Below are 17510 nucleotides of genomic sequence, written 5' to 3'. Positions count from 1 at the left end.
CTGGAGTTACAGGTGGTTGTGAGCCTTCATGCTAGTACCAGAAATTGAACCTGGAACCTCTAGAAGAGCCGCCTGTACTCTGAAAATTCTTAAGCAAGTTTTAAAAATATCTTTAATTCCCTCTCTCTCTCTCTCTCTCTCTCTCTCTCCCCCCCCCCCCCCCCCGTGTGTGTGTGTGTGTGTGTGTGCACGTGCGTCTGTGTGCATGTGCACTCCATGGATCCTAGGAATCAAACTCAGGTCATCAGGGTTGGTGGCAAGCCCTTTATCCCCTGAGCCATCTTTCTAGTCCCTAAACCTTGTTTTTCTTTTAGAAAACAAATACAATAACCAAAACAACAAAAACTAGTTCAACTAATGCATGCCTTTAGGGCTGGTAAGATGGGTCATTGGGTAATGATGTCCGTGGCCAAGCCATAAGTCATTAATTTGATCCCTGAGACCCATATGAGGGAAAGAAGAAAGGACTGACTCCTTCATTTTCTTCTGATGTTCGTCCACATACACATGGTGGTGTGTGCACCCATGCACACATACACTCAAACAAATTAACAACCGTAAAGAGGCACACCTTTAATAACTCATGGGTAAAAGAAGGAAAATCCTGAAATGAATTACAAGCCACTTGGGTCTGACCACATATAGGAAGATTAAAGTGATTTATTGTGTGGCTAAGGAGCTTGAAGGGAAATTTCATGTTTTATACTTCAGTTATTAATAGGGAAGGGATTAACTATAGAAGTGGGAGGGGGCATGATGAAGATGGATAGGCAATCTCAGAAAAGGTGTCCAGAAAACATTCTGGAAGATGCTGCTGCTCACAGGGACCTCTGAAACCACTGATGGCATACAGCAATGTGGCACTTTGTCACATGCATTCCATTGGTACAGCTTTAATGTCCCCCAAGACTAAATGTTGTCAGAGTCATGGAGGGCACACTGAGGTATTCTTAGGAGGCACATCTGCAGAGACTTGGACTAACAACAGCTCCCAGGACTTCATACCTCCACACCCAGCAGGTACACTCGAGGTACTCTTAAACCCACGCAGGGCCAGATGTGAACCCAGATGGTCAGTAAACCTGTCGAAGCCCAAATGTGAAAACAGCTCGCTGCTCCTCCGCTGGGAAATGAGTAACTAGGCTGTGATGTATTTATATAGTGGACTATTACACAGTAATTAAAGAACAGTACCGACATAAACCGGTTTGAGTGAAAGCAGGCAACTAGAGAAGGTGACTTGTCAAGAGAAAGTTCCTGAAAGCATAAAATAATACAAACTGCAATGACGGATGGTTGTTCATTGGAGGGAGAAATAGGGGACCGGAGGCTTTTGGTTGTACCCCAGACATCTTAAATGTTCTAGGTCAAGTACAGCAAAAGGCAGCCGTCAAAATTTTATGTTGTTTGTGGGGATGTGTCTAGCCTTGATTTCAGCACTGCAGTATTTCAGCTTTTATTGGGCTTTAATCCACCAGAATAATGGACAAAGCAAATAGTAGAAAAGTCAGGAGAGGGACGTGAATTCACAACAGAAGACTCTATTGTCAGTGAAGCTGGTAGCTACGAAAAGACCCAAGACAGGGAAACGCAAAAAGTCTCAAGGAAAAGGTGAATCCTGGACGATAATGGCACCTTCAGAGGTTGTTCTGCCCTGATCTCCGTATCCTGTGACTGCAGCTCCTTGCATGGCATAGGGCTTTTGTAGGCGCAATGGAGGATGGGGAGATCACCCTGGATTTACAGATGGCCACTGTGTAACTCAGAGCCATTATAACAGAGGGACAGAAGGACCAGAGTCTAGACTAGGAGATAGGGTGAAGTCAAAGGAGCCTTGAGCCAAAGAGTAGGGTGGTCCCTGGTGAAGAGCTAAAGCAAACAGATTTGTAGTCAGAACCTTGGTACAGAACCAGCCTCACCAACACCCTGACCTCTGTCTCTGCGCTACTCTGTGTGAGCAGTAGCAAACTTGTGTTGCCTTATACTGTGATGCTCTAGCCATCTGTTAAGAATGATACTAGGAAACACGAGCACTTCATGGAAGACTGCTGTTCTGTAGTTTCCCCACAGGCCTTTAACTGTGTGGACAAGACACAATAGAAACAAAAGGGAGGTGCATCTCTAAGGAAGGTCATGGAGGGGCGAGGTGTAAAGTAGGAACCTGGGCTGCTCTGCTACTAGTGCCATATGGAACTCAGCCCTGACAAGCACCCACCCACTGCACACCTTTCTGCACCAGAGCCCTGTTTCTGAGGAACTGAATAAGGTGATTCAGAATCTCAAAGTAGCGTCATGCACATGACTCCTCGTGACTTAACAGATGTGCTGGGATGTAGCAGTGGGCAGTAGGAAGGTGGAAGGATGGACGTGGCAGAGGGCCTTTTGCAGAGAGAAGGCAGCAGCCAGTGAACACCTTCCAAGGATTGACACTGTGGCCTAGTTAGTATTGTGGGGTTTGTTAGAGATCTTCATGCTTAGTAGAGTCTAACAGCCATGCATTGCAGCGTGTGATTGTAATGCCAACACCCTGGAGTTTGAGATAGGAGTAGGTGGAGTTCAAGTTCAGGTCTAACCTGGGCTACATGAGAACCTGTCTTAAAAAAAATGAAACAAACAAACAAAAACAAAAAAAACAACAACAAAAACTCAAACGGGCTTCCGACAGTGGGGAAGGCCTTCAGTGTGCTGTCTAGAGCAAAGGTGTGTATCAGAGAGCCTTCATCCAGGCATGAGTCCCAGGGCTGTGGCCAGGACACCAGCATGACTGTCCCAGCCACATGCATTCAATCAGGTCTTCTAAAACAGAGTCACCTGCCAGGGGACTCAAACCTGTATCCTACCACCTAGGAGGCTGAGGCAGGAGGATTGCTATGAGTTAGAGGCCAGCCTGAGCTATGAGCTATGTAATGAGTTCCAGCCCAGCCCAGACTACACAGTGAGACCTGTCGGAAAAACAGACTTAAACAAAACACAGAAACCAAAACCATGTCTAAGACTGCCCAGTACTAACAGTCATGTGACCAGGGACTTTCAAACTTGGCTGTGCTCCTCCAGAAGCCATGGCTTGAATTATGGACTCATCGTTTGCTGTAGTGTTCTAGAATGTTACTACATGTAAATAAAAGGGACACCTTCGCTCAGGATGGTCATGCAGGAGCCCAGGCCCTTCCTCTTGACCTCACCATCTTTGCTCTCTGTGACCCATCCCCCGCAGGCTACTTCCTGAATTTTCTGGAACCAGTCAACAATATCACCATTGTCCAGGGCCAGACGGCAATCCTACACTGCAAGGTGGCGGGAAATCCACCTCCCAACGTGCGGTGGCTGAAGAATGACGCCCCGGTTGTGCAAGAGCCACGGAGGGTCATCATCAGGAAGACAGAATATGGCTCTCGGCTGCGGATCCAAGACCTGGACACGACAGACACGGGCTACTACCAGTGTGTGGCTACCAACGGGCTGAAGACCATTACTGCCACTGGGGTTCTGTATGTGCGGCTCGGTGAGTGTGGACAGCAGAGGCCCCGTGCTAGCAGATAGCATTCATAGCGCAGAGGGATGGGCATGCTTAGTATTTGTAGCTGAGCATACACGGGTCAGCAAAAAAAAAAAAAAAAAAAAAAAATCCAGAAACTGCCCTAGGACCTCTTCCGAGGAGCCTGAGAAAGCTCTTTAGCCTATTTTCTGCTAACAGAGGAAAGGGCAGACGGAGCAGCCTGTAAACCCAGGCCACCAAGAAGCAGCCCAGACATACAAGGTGAGACAGGAAGTGCCCAGCAAGACTACACTGCAGGATGCCAGGCCTTTGGGAGGATGGCCATGCCACAGAAAGCAGGGGCGAGAGCCTAGGCCACATCTGTGGCTCCTCACCACTGGTCAGGACGCACTAGCTATATGACTTTTCTGTGCTTCCTCCCCAAGTGCACACCCATCCTTCATGTGCCAAGCCGGTCCCACTGGGCAGGAACAGTACTGAGTTTCTGCGCTTGTCACATGGGACAGCAGGATTAGATGGCAGAAGTAAATTATCCTCCTTTGACTCAGTAAGGGAAGGTCCCAGGTAGCATGCACCTCAGGCCTGTCATCTGGGCTCACGTTAGAGCCAGCTCTTAATGAGCAAAACAGGTTTTGTGGATACAGTTTAGATGAGGAGCGAGCAGGGACAGGAAAAGCGCCCACACATGCTGCTACAGGAAAAGTTCTCATTCTGGGATGTCTGGTGTCACTCGTATGGTCTCATGAGTGGGAGGAGAGTCCGAAGCCTGGGGACAGCTGGCCACGGAGGAGTTGCTGGACTCACCCGTGTTTACCACTGACTGTGTTAATAACTTGTCTTTTTGTTTCATGTCTTTAGGTCCAACGCACAGCCCAAACCACAATTTTCAGTAAGTATGCATCTCTGTCATTTGGCATCCTGAGGGTTTCTCTTGTGTCAGAGTGCAGGTTTTGAGCCCTAAAACAGCCATGTCTATACCGAGTTTGCTGGAAGCCGGCTGGGAGCCCAGCTGAACCGGCATTTAATTGGAGTTGGGAAACTTACAGTATCATAAAAACAGATGTTAATTGCTTTCAGCCACTGTAATTGCACGGGGCAACGAAATGGAATATCTAAGCATGCTCAACCAGATTCTCACAGGAGGATTTGTGGACAGGGAAGTCATTCTCGTTCTGCAAGCCAGCACCACCAATCTGCAGTTCATATTTTTCTTTTGGTGTTAAAGATTGAACCCAGGATCCTGCACAGCCTCTGCCAGTGGGTGTCCCCCGGTACCTGTGCCTGTACTTTATGGATGTGGCCCCCCCCCAGAGCCTCAGGATACCCTCTGTAGCAGGTTCTCAAGATCACATTAAAGAAGAAGAGTGTTGGTGGATTCTAGCCTTGGATTTGGGGTTTTGTTTCCCAGCCATACATCATTCCTCTGCAGGCTAGCCATGAAGGGCAGTCTCGGTGCTGCAGCTTGCTAGCTCTCTCGCTGACAGGAGAGTTTACTCCATTGTCTGACTTTGTGAGTGGGGGAATCATCCTGTCCTACAACGCCCTTTCGGATTTCTCAACAAGACAGAACTTGTTTACCAGTCCCATCTCCACCTAGCCTCAGGACCCACCAGATGATGAATGAACGTGAGGGTTCCAGTGGGAGTGAGGACAGGGCAGTGGGCAGCTGAGTGGACAGCAGCAGCTGACTCTCCGGGCAGATGGGTAGAATGTTCTGCTGAGAAGCAGCATCCAACTCATAACCCTTAGTGTCCAGGATGATTGAGGCAGAGAAACCATCTCAGGGCTGTGGGTGGGGGTGTGAATGGGAGTGCGGGGCTGGGGGGCTGGGTGATGTGGGGTGGGGGTGGATGGCTTTAGAGAGACACAAGTCAATTAAAAACATGAAGTATTTCTTTGTTCTTTTCTCATACTTTCACACTTTCATATCATACCAAGTGCTATTATACGCTGTTATATACTGTTATATTACACATTCTTGTTGGAGATGTGGCAGAGTGGTGAAGCACTTAGGAACATGTATGAGGCTCTGGATTCAGCTCCCAGCACTGCAAACATAATGCGTATATACATGCTAGTATGAGTATTTCCCTTAGAATTTCTTTACAAATCATTTAATGACTGTTATACTGTACACAAATATTCACCTAGGCAATATCAAATGTGTAAATTTATAGAGCTGTAAAACTGATCTCTCCATATACTTAGGTAAAGTGGTAAATTGTTATTTATAGAAAGTGTCTCACACTGGTGATTTCCTCTTCCTTTTACACAATGCCTGAAAGCAGCATGTCCGTGGAACTAGCTGGGGGCGATACGGTGCAGTGTAATCTCTGGGTTTCATCCTTTCTCCGTCATATTGTCAGCCAGACTAGGTTTCTTAAAGAAGCAGCTAGCATGGGGGTATACTGAGGGAGGGACTCTGCTTCCTTTGCTTTACTATATAATATTATACCCAGTGTGCTAGCAAACCGTTCTTAGGTATATCATCCATGCTATTGCAGCTGAACCGCACCTGGCCTTCTTTTTTCTCTCTTTCTGAACTTGGACACAGAGCATGTGACTTCCTCGAATGCAAACACTCTCCACTGTGATTACCCATAGTGCTTCAGTGGTACACTCTGACGTGTTCCCCTAGACCCCAGGGTAGCAATATCGAGAACAAAAAACCATTCACCTTTGTACATAGTAGTCCCCTTAGCCACAGCTCCTCCCTCTTTGCAAGTTTACCCTTGGCCAACCTAAACCTGAAAATACTGAATGGAAAAATCTACAGTTTATCTACAGTTTATAATTTTTAAGATGTACCTCGTTCTGAGTAGCATGATAAGTTCTCATGCCACCCAGCTGACTCTTAGGTGGGGTTGAAATCATCCCTCTGTCAGACATATCCACATGATGTACCCTGCCTACCTTGTGGTCACCCAGTGGCCATCTGATTATTGGATAGAGTCCACAATATCTCAGTACTGTGCTCAGGTAACCCTTATTGTAGTTAATGTTGGTCCTGGAGCACAAGAGTACTGTTAAGGGCAAGTGGAATGTGTAAGACCCCATTCACATAACTGTCACTGTAGAATGTTATTGTTGCTATTTGTGCCTACTTTATAAATTGAACGTCACTGCAGGCATCGGTAAAAGTAAAAAGCCCCAGTATACATAGTGCTGTCTCCAGTTTCTTCTCTCCTTGGGGTCATGGGACATATTCCCAGTGGGTAAGGAGGAGCTGCTGCACTCAGTGTTGTTGAATGGCCAACACTGAGGTTAAGCAAACACATCCATCCTTACCTTGCATACATGGACTTCCATGCTGGACTTTATTTCAGCATGCTGACAGAGCAATGACAATGCCTCCTTGTGCATGCCCCAATTCCCTGTCACTCTGAGGCCACCTGGGTGCACACTTCCTGGAATCCTTTCTTCTTTCTCGCCTGCCTCTATCCTCAGTCCAATTTTTGTTTCCAGTTTTTCTTTATGATTTTCAGTAAGTCTTGAATCTTGTTTATTGGTCAGGTGGAAGTTAATTTTCTATTACCTTTACTTAGTGTACATTCGGGAGCGCTTATGTCGAGGTCAAAAGACACCTTGGCCGAGTTAGTTCTCTTCTTCCATCCTGGGTCCTGGGGATTAGAACTCAGATAGTCAGGCTTGGAGGCACGTTCCTTTACTCACTGAGCCATGTAGTCAACACCTAGATGGAAATAAAGTTTTCTGTTCTGTGGAGAATTCTTGGGCTTTTTGTGTTGTGTCTTATTTTAAAATGTCATCTGCTGTTTAGATTGGACTAATAGTGAATTCACAGGTAAATGGATGAGGAGTGAGGTCTCAGCTGAATTTTCCTCTCAAGGGCCATGCTTTGTATGTTCTAAAGTATTCCACTACCTACATTTTATTATGAAGTATTCCAAACTGAAGTGTTGGTGGGGGTGTTTTAGAGTGAGCACCCAGCCCCAACCAAGCCCTCACCATTCTTTCTGCTGGCTTCATTGCATCTTCCTCTCTTGCCCCACCCATCCATTCATCTTCTTTCTTACCTACTTCCCAGAGGGCTGCAGATAGCCTCACACCTATCCCAAAACACTTCAGTGTGGATACAGGGTGTTTACAGTGTGTACTGTGTTTATAGCTAATAATGGACATCTGTGTCTTTACAGTCCCTTTCTCAGATATAAAGGTAACAGTAGCTTTCACGTGTTAACATTTTCCTAGAGATTTCCTGTTCTGTTATGGGATGATGGCCCAGAATTAGAATGTTAGGGTGAGTTACTCTTTTAACTTGGTGCTGGATTAATCTGACTGTGTGCTAGCAGATGACTCTGACGGTGTCAGTCCATTTTTAAATTGCCAAATGAGAACTGGTACAGCCAGGCCTCTTAGGTTTGTAATTCCTGTTATGTGGGAAGCTAAGGCAGGAAGAATGAAAGTTCAAGGCTAGCCTGGGTTACAGAATGAGTTTAGGGCTAACCTGGGCAACTTTGTGAGACTCTGTGCTGGGAACAAAAGAGTTAGAGCCCTTGCCTAGCATTCTCAAGGCCTTAGGTTCATGTCAGGATACAATACACAAAACAATGAATAAATAGAACAGACACTTAAATTTGTGTATATTGTCTGAGAGCATAGCTCGACAGTAGAAGGGTTAGCATCCAAAACATCCGAGGTCAGGCCACAGCACCAAAAACTGGCATCTGTTTATAGAATACAACACGACGTCTTGATTCGTTTATATGTTGTAGAATGACCTAATCAGGCCAATTAGTATATGCGTCATCTCACATAATCATCATGTTTTTGCGATGAGAACAGGTAAGCTCTCTCGGTTCACACTTGTTAAGTATACAGTACATTGTTCTTAACTCATTGGATTGTAAACAGGTTGCTTGGGCTCGGCTTATCTCATGCCTGACTGAAATCTCTCAACTATGCTCTTCATCCCCTCAGACTGTTTGGCTCAGGTCTCTGGTGGCCGCCGTAGGTGGACGAGAACTGTCTTTGGTAACATCCCTGTGGACTGAGGTCACAGGCCATGGCCTTTCTGTAGCTATGACTTTGTCTTTCCTGTTGATTTTGACTGTCTCAGACTAGCCTGCATAGTGATTTCTCTGGAAGTAAAGCAAAATGGTGAGTTTAATGCTCACCACTGTAGTTCTCCGTGTGCTTTAGGATTGACCAGTCTGTCCTGCTCTGTGGCTCCTTCATGGCTGTGTTTCCTTGGCAGAGACCTAGCCTCCCTGGCTGTCTTTGGTCAATTGGTGTCCTGTAGGTGGATGGCAAGTGGGGCGGTGACTGACAAAGGAGGCTGAGTTCATCCTGTGCTGTGTGACTTCCAGGAGGGAGGCTGTGATTGGTCCTCACACAGAAATGTGACTGTCTGTCTCATGTTCGATCCCTGTTTTCTGCCTTCAGAGCACATGTTGGTGCCAGCAGCCTGCGGCTTCTGCTGCTGTGTAGTGGGAGGCTGGTGGTTGTCCTGGGTACTTCAGGGATTTACTGCCATCCTTCGATCTGCCTTCAGTTGATAGTGAGGAGGGTATGTGTAGAGAAGAGAGGGTGGCACCGTCCTTCCTTATAAGCTCACTCAGGTTGGGGCGATGCCCAGGGGATCATGCATGCCTGACACTTCCTATGTACGACTGGGTTCCTTTCTGCTGTTTTAACTTAGCAGTGGTTCATGTTCACTGTAATTGGTCCACGTATTCCATACTGGAAACAGGCAAGATGTGGCGACGCCCAGAGCCTCTGCATTAGAGCCCCTCCCTCCCGCTGTTGTCCTCTGCCAACCTTTGGGCACACAGGTGTGTGACACACTGCTTCAAGAAAGTGCCCCGTGCTCCTGAGCAGTTACAAATTAAACTAATTCTTGGCATTTCAAAAGTCACCATCCTTGACGCCGTGTCTTAAACCCTCTTGTTTTCTGACTTTCTTGGCCACCGAGCATGCCCACAACTGCCACCCTGTTATCCAGCTACATGTTTGTGGCCCCAGAATCTCCATTACCAAGTCCACCTTACCTGCCAGTCTGCAGACCCGGGACCTCTGTCATATAATGAGTGCCTGTTTCTCTGCGCCTGGCTCACAGTCAGGTGCAACCCCAAGTGCCCCAACAGGATGCCATTGGTGGTCCCCACAGCTCTCCCACTGTTATTAAGGAGACTGTTTTTAACTCCAGTTCAGGTTTTAGCCTAGTTAAAGGAAAATAACAGGATAAAAACTATTTAAATTGCCACTGACTAACCAGTGACTAAAGATGTCTGGAGGAGAAGCCAGGTTGCCTTATTGCAAGGAACATTCCCCGAAAAAGACCGATGTAGCATTTGACACTAAAGCTTAGACCACCCGTCCCTCAGAGGTTCAACTCAACCTCAAGTGCTTAGAGGAGAGATGCTAGTCTTTGTGTGTGTGTGTGTGTGTGTGTGTGTGTGTGTGTGTGATTTATTTATTTATTTTTAAATCAAGTCGTAATTTTTACTTATTCACACAGGGGTTATCAACACAAAAAGGCAGGACGTGGGGAAGGGGATGACACCACAGTGTGGGTGTTCAGGAAGTACAGATATCTTTCAGAACAGGGTATCGGCTGGGTGAAGGTTCAGGGGACAGGTCACTATGACTCTGCCTATGATTCACTTGTCCCTATCTAAGTTGGTATTGTCCGCCAAGGCTACCTATTTACAAGGTCTATGACTACTCAGGCTGGTAAATTTCCACAAAAGCTGCCTGTTTACAATAGCTTATAGCCAATGTTTTTCCACAGAGACCCAAGACTTGGTGTTAGTATACATGTATGACAGGCCTATTGCTGATTTTAGGCCTATGGCTGATTTTAGGCCTTCAGTGTATAAACAAGGCTGCCCCTGACATCTCCTCCATTTTCTTAGAAGGGCTGTGGCGATTCTAATCTTTCGAAGGCAGAGGCCTGACCTCCAGTAATTGAAGGGGACTTTGTAATGGCTCCAGTCCCCCTGTCATTGTCCAGTGAGGCATGAGGGCCATATCCATCCCGATGTCTTTTTCCTGGAGAGGGGATACTTTTGACATCAACCCCTATGCAGTCAGGCTTGTCCCTCAGGGAACCCAGAGAGATATTTTTAACTTTTATTTATATTCCCTTGCAGTGCTTAGCCTCGCAGCATAAGCAAGAATTCAGATCGCCTGTCAGAGGGGGTTCTGGGTGGCCCCTCTCTGCTTGGTCTAGGAGCAGAAGTCCCCTCTTTTAGGTTGGGTGGAGATGGGTTTTGGGAACACCCAGGATAGAATAACAACCTCATCTTGAGTCTCGTGGTCCTCCATAGCTAACTTATGATAATATATCTGAATAGGTTTTGCTACCAAGTTATTTATCTGTTGTTTCACAAAGTTAGTCAGTCTATTTAAGGCCCAGGGACCAAAAGAAATAAGCAAAAATAACCCAATTAATGATCCAAAGATGGGAGGAAGTAGGGTTGACAACTATGGAGAGGTTGAAAACCAATTCTTGTACCAGCTCTCATCTTTCTCTTTCTCTCTCTGTCTTTTCTCAGGGCCTTTTCTGACCTTATTCATGCAAGATGCTAGTCTTAATTTTTAACTCAAAGCCACCTTGTTACAATAGGAATTGTAACTCTTAGGGCCTGGGGGGATGACTCTATGGGTAAGAGTGCTTGCTGGGCAAGCATGAATGCCTGAGTTCAAATCCTCAGCCTCCATGTGAAAACCAGACATGGTGATGTGTGCTTCTGTAACCTGGTGTTCTTACATGAATGCAAGGTGGGGATAGAAAGATCTCCAAAGTTGATAGATCAGCTAGTCTAGAGTATACAGTCGTGAACAGCAGAGACCACACCCCTCCCCCATCCCAAACAAGGTGGAGGATGAAGATATGCCCACATTCACACACAGGAGTACACTCACACATACACAGAAAGAGAGGTAATTCTCTTTAAATCCCATAGTGAATAAAAATCGTGTCTTAATACTTAAGTCTGTGTTGCCCAAAATAAGGGATGTTACATGACATTAGCTATAATGTCTGGGTATTAAATCTTATTCCAATTCTTTTACTGGTCTGCTTAACAGATCCCCTCCCCCTTTACAAACACTAATCTACTGGTGATGCAGTTGGTCTCTAATCTGGGTCATTCCTTGACCTTCTGTGACCTTTTTCTTCTTAGGATGCCCCCTTTGGGGGCCTTTCTTGACAGGAGAGGCTGTGGGGCTTGCTTCCTATTTGTAGGGCCCTGCCTCAGTTTCTTTGGGGCCTCTGATTCCGCCTAGTTACCTCTCTTTACCCCATAGCTCTCACCCATCTGTCTCCTTCCCTGGCTCTAGTTTCTCCATTAGCTGTTTCCCTTTCCAGCTTCCAGTGCGGCCAGGCTCTGGTCTGTACCTGGCCACAGCAGGTAGAGCAGGGCATTCAGTCTGGCTCCACATACCTCTGAGGATCTTGTGGGTGGTGAGAACACATTCCTTTGTTTCATGCACCTGACTTACAGGCCTAGGGTCATATCAGAGGCTCGTTCATGGAACACTCTCCCCTACTCTGTTGCTGTGCCCCCTCCCACAGCAGCCCTGAAAACTCTCCTCACACAGCACCCCACTAGAGTTGCCTCCTTTGAGGATCCTCAGGCTGTTGAGAGAGATGCTTAGTTTTCATTGTCAAGGAATGGGACATTGAAGGGATTAGAATCACGATGGAAATTTGTAGAGGTATATCCAGGAGGGGATTTCTAGAAAGGTTTACCTGGGACTGGATGATCTTCCTTGAATGTGGGCAACAGCATCCATCCCTTGGAAGATGGAAGCAAGCCCATCATTGCTCTTGTCTGACTGTAGATACAATGTATCTATATTCATCACTCTTGGGTGGCTATAGATGCAATGTATCTACATTCATCACGCTTTTCTGGCTGTGGATACAATGTATCTACACTCATCACTCATGTTTGACTGTAGATACAATGTATCCAGTTGCCTCCTACTCCTGTACCGTCACTTACTTTTTCCTTGTATAATGGACTGGACCCTCTAACCATGAGCCAGAATAAACCCTTCCCTCCTTAAGCTGCTGTTATCAGATATTTTATCACAGCTGTGAGTTCTAGAAATGTCAGGCTGTGGAGAAAGGAGAACAGACTACCGTCCTGAGCCCTCTCGGGCCCCTTATGCCAGCATCATCTGTTATCCACACAGCAGACTCCAGGTCACACATTGGAGTGTCCTGTGTATAGTCCAACGTGGTGCCAGTCTCTCAGGGACAGACCTTTGGAGTGCCCTCAGTTGCCATGGAGAAGGCAGAGGGCACCTACATGTGCTGCTTTTGTTCTACTCAAAGACTGCCCCCAGCATTTCAGTGCTGGAATTTTAATTTATTAAAATTAATTAATAATTTAAAATTATTAAAATCTTTGTTTATAAATAAGGATGCCCATGAGGGGAATGCCAGTCTCTGATGTAGCTCAAGAGTGAGAAGCATGTTAGACGTGTAACATCCTCCTGTTAGGGACCTATGAATGAACACCTCGTGTCCACCTCACCTCATCTTCCATAAGAAGTCATCCCAGGGCTAGAGTGGTAGTACATACCTTTGATCCTAGCAGTGGGAGACAGAGGCAGGCCTGTCCCTGTGAATTTGAGGCCAGCCTGGTGTATATAGTGAGTTCCAGCCAGAGCTACACAGTAAGATCCTGTCTCAAAAGGAAAAGTCTGTCCATGCTTGGCACTTTCTTAAGGGGTCCAGGTTTTTTAAAAGTCACCAGTAAGTTATTAAACATCTGTGTTAGGTTTGCAGCAAGCCTGACCAGAAGTTAGCGTCCCCTCTTGCTGACCTCTTACTACATGGCCACTGATGGAGCCCGTATCAACACTCCATCATGAGCTGAATTGGGCAATGTGCATTAGGTTTCATTTTGAGTTTCCCTCTCTATGGTTTATGCTGACATATCCAGCATGATGTCATCATTTCTAGAAGCTTCCAGCCCTCAGACTCCTCTGAGGAACTCAGATCCATCTTCTTCCCCTCAGCAGTCTGGGATCTGGTTACTGCCTCTGGACTTTGCCTTTTCTGGAGCATTGCAGAGTTGGAGCCGCACACACAGTGCAGAGCTTTTCAGATGGGCTCATTGTCCCATTGGCAGGTACCCACATCCTTTCCCTGACTTGTGTCCTGTTGTGTGGAACTGCCACTGTTTATCTATGCATCTGGTTGCTTCCAAAGTTGGGCAATAAGAAGAAAGCCACTATGGGATGGTTTTCATGCTGATGGAATTTTTGGACCAAGTAAAAAAGATATGCCGGCCTGCCAAGTATGGTGATAGAATCCCAGCACTTGGGAGGCTGATGCAGGATGGCCCCTCAGAGTCCATAGAGCACAGAATGAGTTCAGAATTAGCCTGGCTAAATCAAATGGCCCTGTCACAGAACTAAACAAACAAAGCAGAATAAAGCAAAAATCATTGATGGTTTGTAAAATTCTGGATTAAAAACACTTCATGGACTCTTTGTCCTCAGCAGTCACTCACGGAGGTTTGAATGTCTTTCCAGGGATGACGACCAGGAAGATGGCTTCTGCCAGCCTTACCGAGGGATTGCTTGTGCACGCTTCATCGGGAACCGGACTATTTATGTGGACTCCCTCCAGATGCAGGGGGAGATTGAAAACCGAATCACAGGTAGGAGCACACAGCCCCCTTGGGGTACAGCAAGTGCCTATGCAGGAGCCTTCTGGGCACATGGCCAGCCACCACTCTGGTGCTTTACCAGTTAGTGGCACAGACGGTCAGGCTCTCTAACGTCTCTTACAGTAGGAAATAAGAGATCTTTCTCAGAAGTGGTTGCTTTTGCTCATGTGTTCTGGCCTAAAACATCTCCAGTGTTTTAAGTTAGTGTGTTAGTGCTTTATCTCCCTGTACAATAATGAGATGTTCAAAATTAAACGCTTCATAAAATGAAATGAAATGTTTCTTTGGCTCACAGCTTCAAGGCTGAGATCCCAAGCTACATGGCACTAGCCCATTGAGGCCTCTTTGGCTTCACCATGTCATACTGGGAGCCATCCTGGTGGGAGCCCATCTGAGAAGGGGTGATGATCACTAGGCAAGACAGGCAGCTGCAGGGGAGTGCTGTGGGGTTGGGGGGCAGACCTGTTTTTTCTCATCAACCTTATGAGAACAGAGCCTGTGAAACCCTTGTCCTGTGAAAACTGCTTCAATCTATTCTAAGGACGGCAATTAGCAACCAGCCACTATGCCCTGTCCCCAAAGTTACCCCCATCTCTCAGCACCACCAGACCGGGAAGCAAACACAAGAGCCCTAAGGGACAGGCACATATATACCACAGTTAGCAAGTGCAGATCTTTGGAACACACACACACACCCTGGCCAGGCAGGGCATGTTGGGGGCACTGACATCACCATCATACTCACTCTGCTTGAGAGCTTGCTCTACATTTCCTGGCCGTTGATGTCACCTGTGTGCCGTGCCTGGTCCACATGTGAACAGTCTGATACCAGCTGCTTGGGAAAGAAGAGTGCCAGGCAGAGGGAATACCGCAGTGGGTGAGGCCCCAGGCCTTAGCTTCCAGAGAACAAAGCCAGGGTTCCAACACCTGGTTCTGGATCTGTGTGGTGGGGTTGGTCAGACAGAAAATGAAGCCTCTCTCCTCGGTCTCTTCAGGAATTTTTTGGCTGGCTGTGAGGTTTCAGCCTCCCAGCCGGGGCCCCTTGTTGGGGGTTTTTATTAGAAGAAGCTTTAGGAAGAAAATCAGAGTGTTGTACTCCACCACTACCTCTAAGCAGGATGCCTTCCTTCCCAGACTCTGAGAGAGACCAGCAGAGTTATGGGGGGCGGAGCTCAGGTACCAGCCCCTCTCTTTGGTTGAATGCTAATTGGTGCTATTGGCCAGGCTTTGTATTAAAATCAGTGATTGCTCAGAGGGGGCGTGGCAGAGTCCTGCCCTGGCAGTGGCGTGGGCTGGAATGAAGATCAAGGCAGAAAGACACCATTGCTGACATGACCTTGTAACTACAGCCAAGGTCATGGTCACAGCAGAGCTTTCGTGAGCTGTATAAGTTATGTAGGTGAAGAGCAGAGGCTGGTGGGAAGGCTCTGTGAACCGTTTGGTGCTCTTACTGCAACATGTTTTAATGTCATCTTGTACAAGTGCAGCCTTGGGTTTGGTGACAAACATGCTTCATGCTGTGACTTAGCACAGGCAGAGCCAATCTGATCCTGCAAAGACAGAATCCAATAGGCTTTGAGTCACAGAACCAACGCGGCTCCACAGAGGAGCTGATTTCACAGCAGCTTGGCTGGTTCAGCATGCACGAGCTCTTTCATGCACAGATATATTGAAAATGTGATATGAAGTCACCCTAAGACCACATAGATAAGGCCAGGGTGAATTTTGAAACTTGGGTTCCCTCCCCAAAGATCTCGCCACACATGTGCACATGTTTTAAAATATGGGAGCATCCCCAAGCTAGAAATTCTTCCGGTCTCTTCCACAGAGCTGATGGGTTATGGGGAACAGCGCTCACCTTTCATAAGTCAGCATGCATGGATTTGTCTCCTCGGTTTGAATTCATTAGTGACAAGGTTATAGTTAGGACCTGCAGGACAAGCCACGTGCCCGACACCCTTGAGTTAGTCTTCAAAACACCACCCACAGACTCCAGGACGAATTTGACATTCTGCTAATTGGCAAACACTGCCTAGACACAAGGTTGACCTGCAGTTGTTTCTTCCTCCTTCCTCTTCAGGGATCAGAGAAAGAACCAGAGAGCTGGGATGCTCAAGCAGCTTGACTTTACAGTTGTTTGGACAGAAAGGCAGGAAGCGAGTCATGTAGGTCTGCAGTCTGCATTAAACACTTGGGAAAAACGAGGCAGGAAGGATGCTGCTTACTGGCTTGCTCAGCCTGCTTATATAGTACCCAGGGCCACCAGACCAAGGGAGGCACCGCCCACAATGGTCTGGGCCCTCCCCCATCAATCTCTAATTAAGAAAATGCCCCTCAGGCTTGCCTACGGCCTGATCTCATGGAAGCATTTTCTTAATTGAGGTTTCTTTCTCTCTGATGACTTTAGCTTGTGTCAAGTTGACTTTAAAGCTAGCCACCATACCTCATTATCACGGCAGTGTCTGGTGTGGAGATCGTCCTACTGGTGACATTCAGGGCATAGGCAAAGATGAAGGGCAGGAGCTGTGGAAACACCTTTCCTGCCTAGAGCTGATTTGTGGTAAACAGCCTTCAAATGACACAATTGGAGTCCTGTAAATACAGCTGTGACATTGTGAGCTAGTTTCCTGGAGGCAATGCTGACTTTGCTTTTCTTAGACCTTACTTGCCTGGCACCAAGGCTGACTTTTCTGGAAAAAATCCTGGACACATTGTCCTTGATCTCTGGTGCCCATACAAGGGTGGGGCCTATGATTTTCAACCCCGGGCCTAGCCAGTCCTAGGCTAGCCAGTCCCGGGTGCCACTCACATCCCACGCATATTTTAGGTACAGTGTGAAAGTTCATCTCTCTCTTTGTAGTCTCAACTAATCACTTTACAGATAAGGATATGGGCCCACAAAGGATTGAAGGACCACTTTTATACAGTAAACGAGAGTTTGCTGAAATTGGGACTCAACAGTTGCAGTTCGGGGGGGGGGGGGGGGCTATTCTTGTTGCATCCTGGGAATAAATGGCTGGCAGCAGTGCCACCTGCTGGCTACATCTGGTAGTGCACACCCCAGGCTCCCAGCCTCTGGGTTTTTGCAGTATTCACAGTGTCTGCAGGGTATGTAGGCAGAAAAACCTGACTGCTTCAGTTCTCTACGTCTTACTGGATACCTAATCCCCACTCTGAGCTTCCCAGTCCTCCATGCCCGTCCTTTTTTACTGTCTGGGCTGTCTGCCTGGACCTCTCAGGTTGAGCCTGGTGTACCTAGAAGACCCCTCGTTAGATTGATCCTCATCTTTGCTATGTTCCCAAGCTATCCAAGGTCAGGCTGTGTAGAACCCCATTCTGTAGAACCCCCAACACAGACTAGA

General features: G+C 47.1%; 1 protein-coding gene across 1 annotated transcript in view; it reads left to right on the top strand.

Moving 5' to 3' along the window:
* Ror2 (receptor tyrosine kinase like orphan receptor 2) overlaps positions 1-17510 on the top strand; it is a 186382-nt gene that overhangs the window by 159214 nt on the left and 9658 nt on the right. Inside the window, exons 3-5 of the mRNA XM_028772024.1 lie at positions 3215-3502; positions 4355-4385; positions 14012-14139. Of these exons, the coding sequence (XP_028627857.1) occupies positions 3215-3502; positions 4355-4385; positions 14012-14139 (447 nt within the window). The remainder of the gene's footprint in view (positions 1-3214; positions 3503-4354; positions 4386-14011; positions 14140-17510) is intronic.

The sequence above is a fragment of the Grammomys surdaster genome, unplaced genomic scaffold (genome assembly GCF_004785775.1).
Source record: "Grammomys surdaster isolate TR1022 unplaced genomic scaffold, NIH_TR_1.0 211, whole genome shotgun sequence".
Taxonomy (NCBI): Eukaryota; Metazoa; Chordata; class Mammalia; order Rodentia; family Muridae; genus Grammomys; species Grammomys surdaster.
Note: the sequence above shows the minus strand (reverse complement) of the source record. Positions and strands in the feature narration are given on the sequence as shown.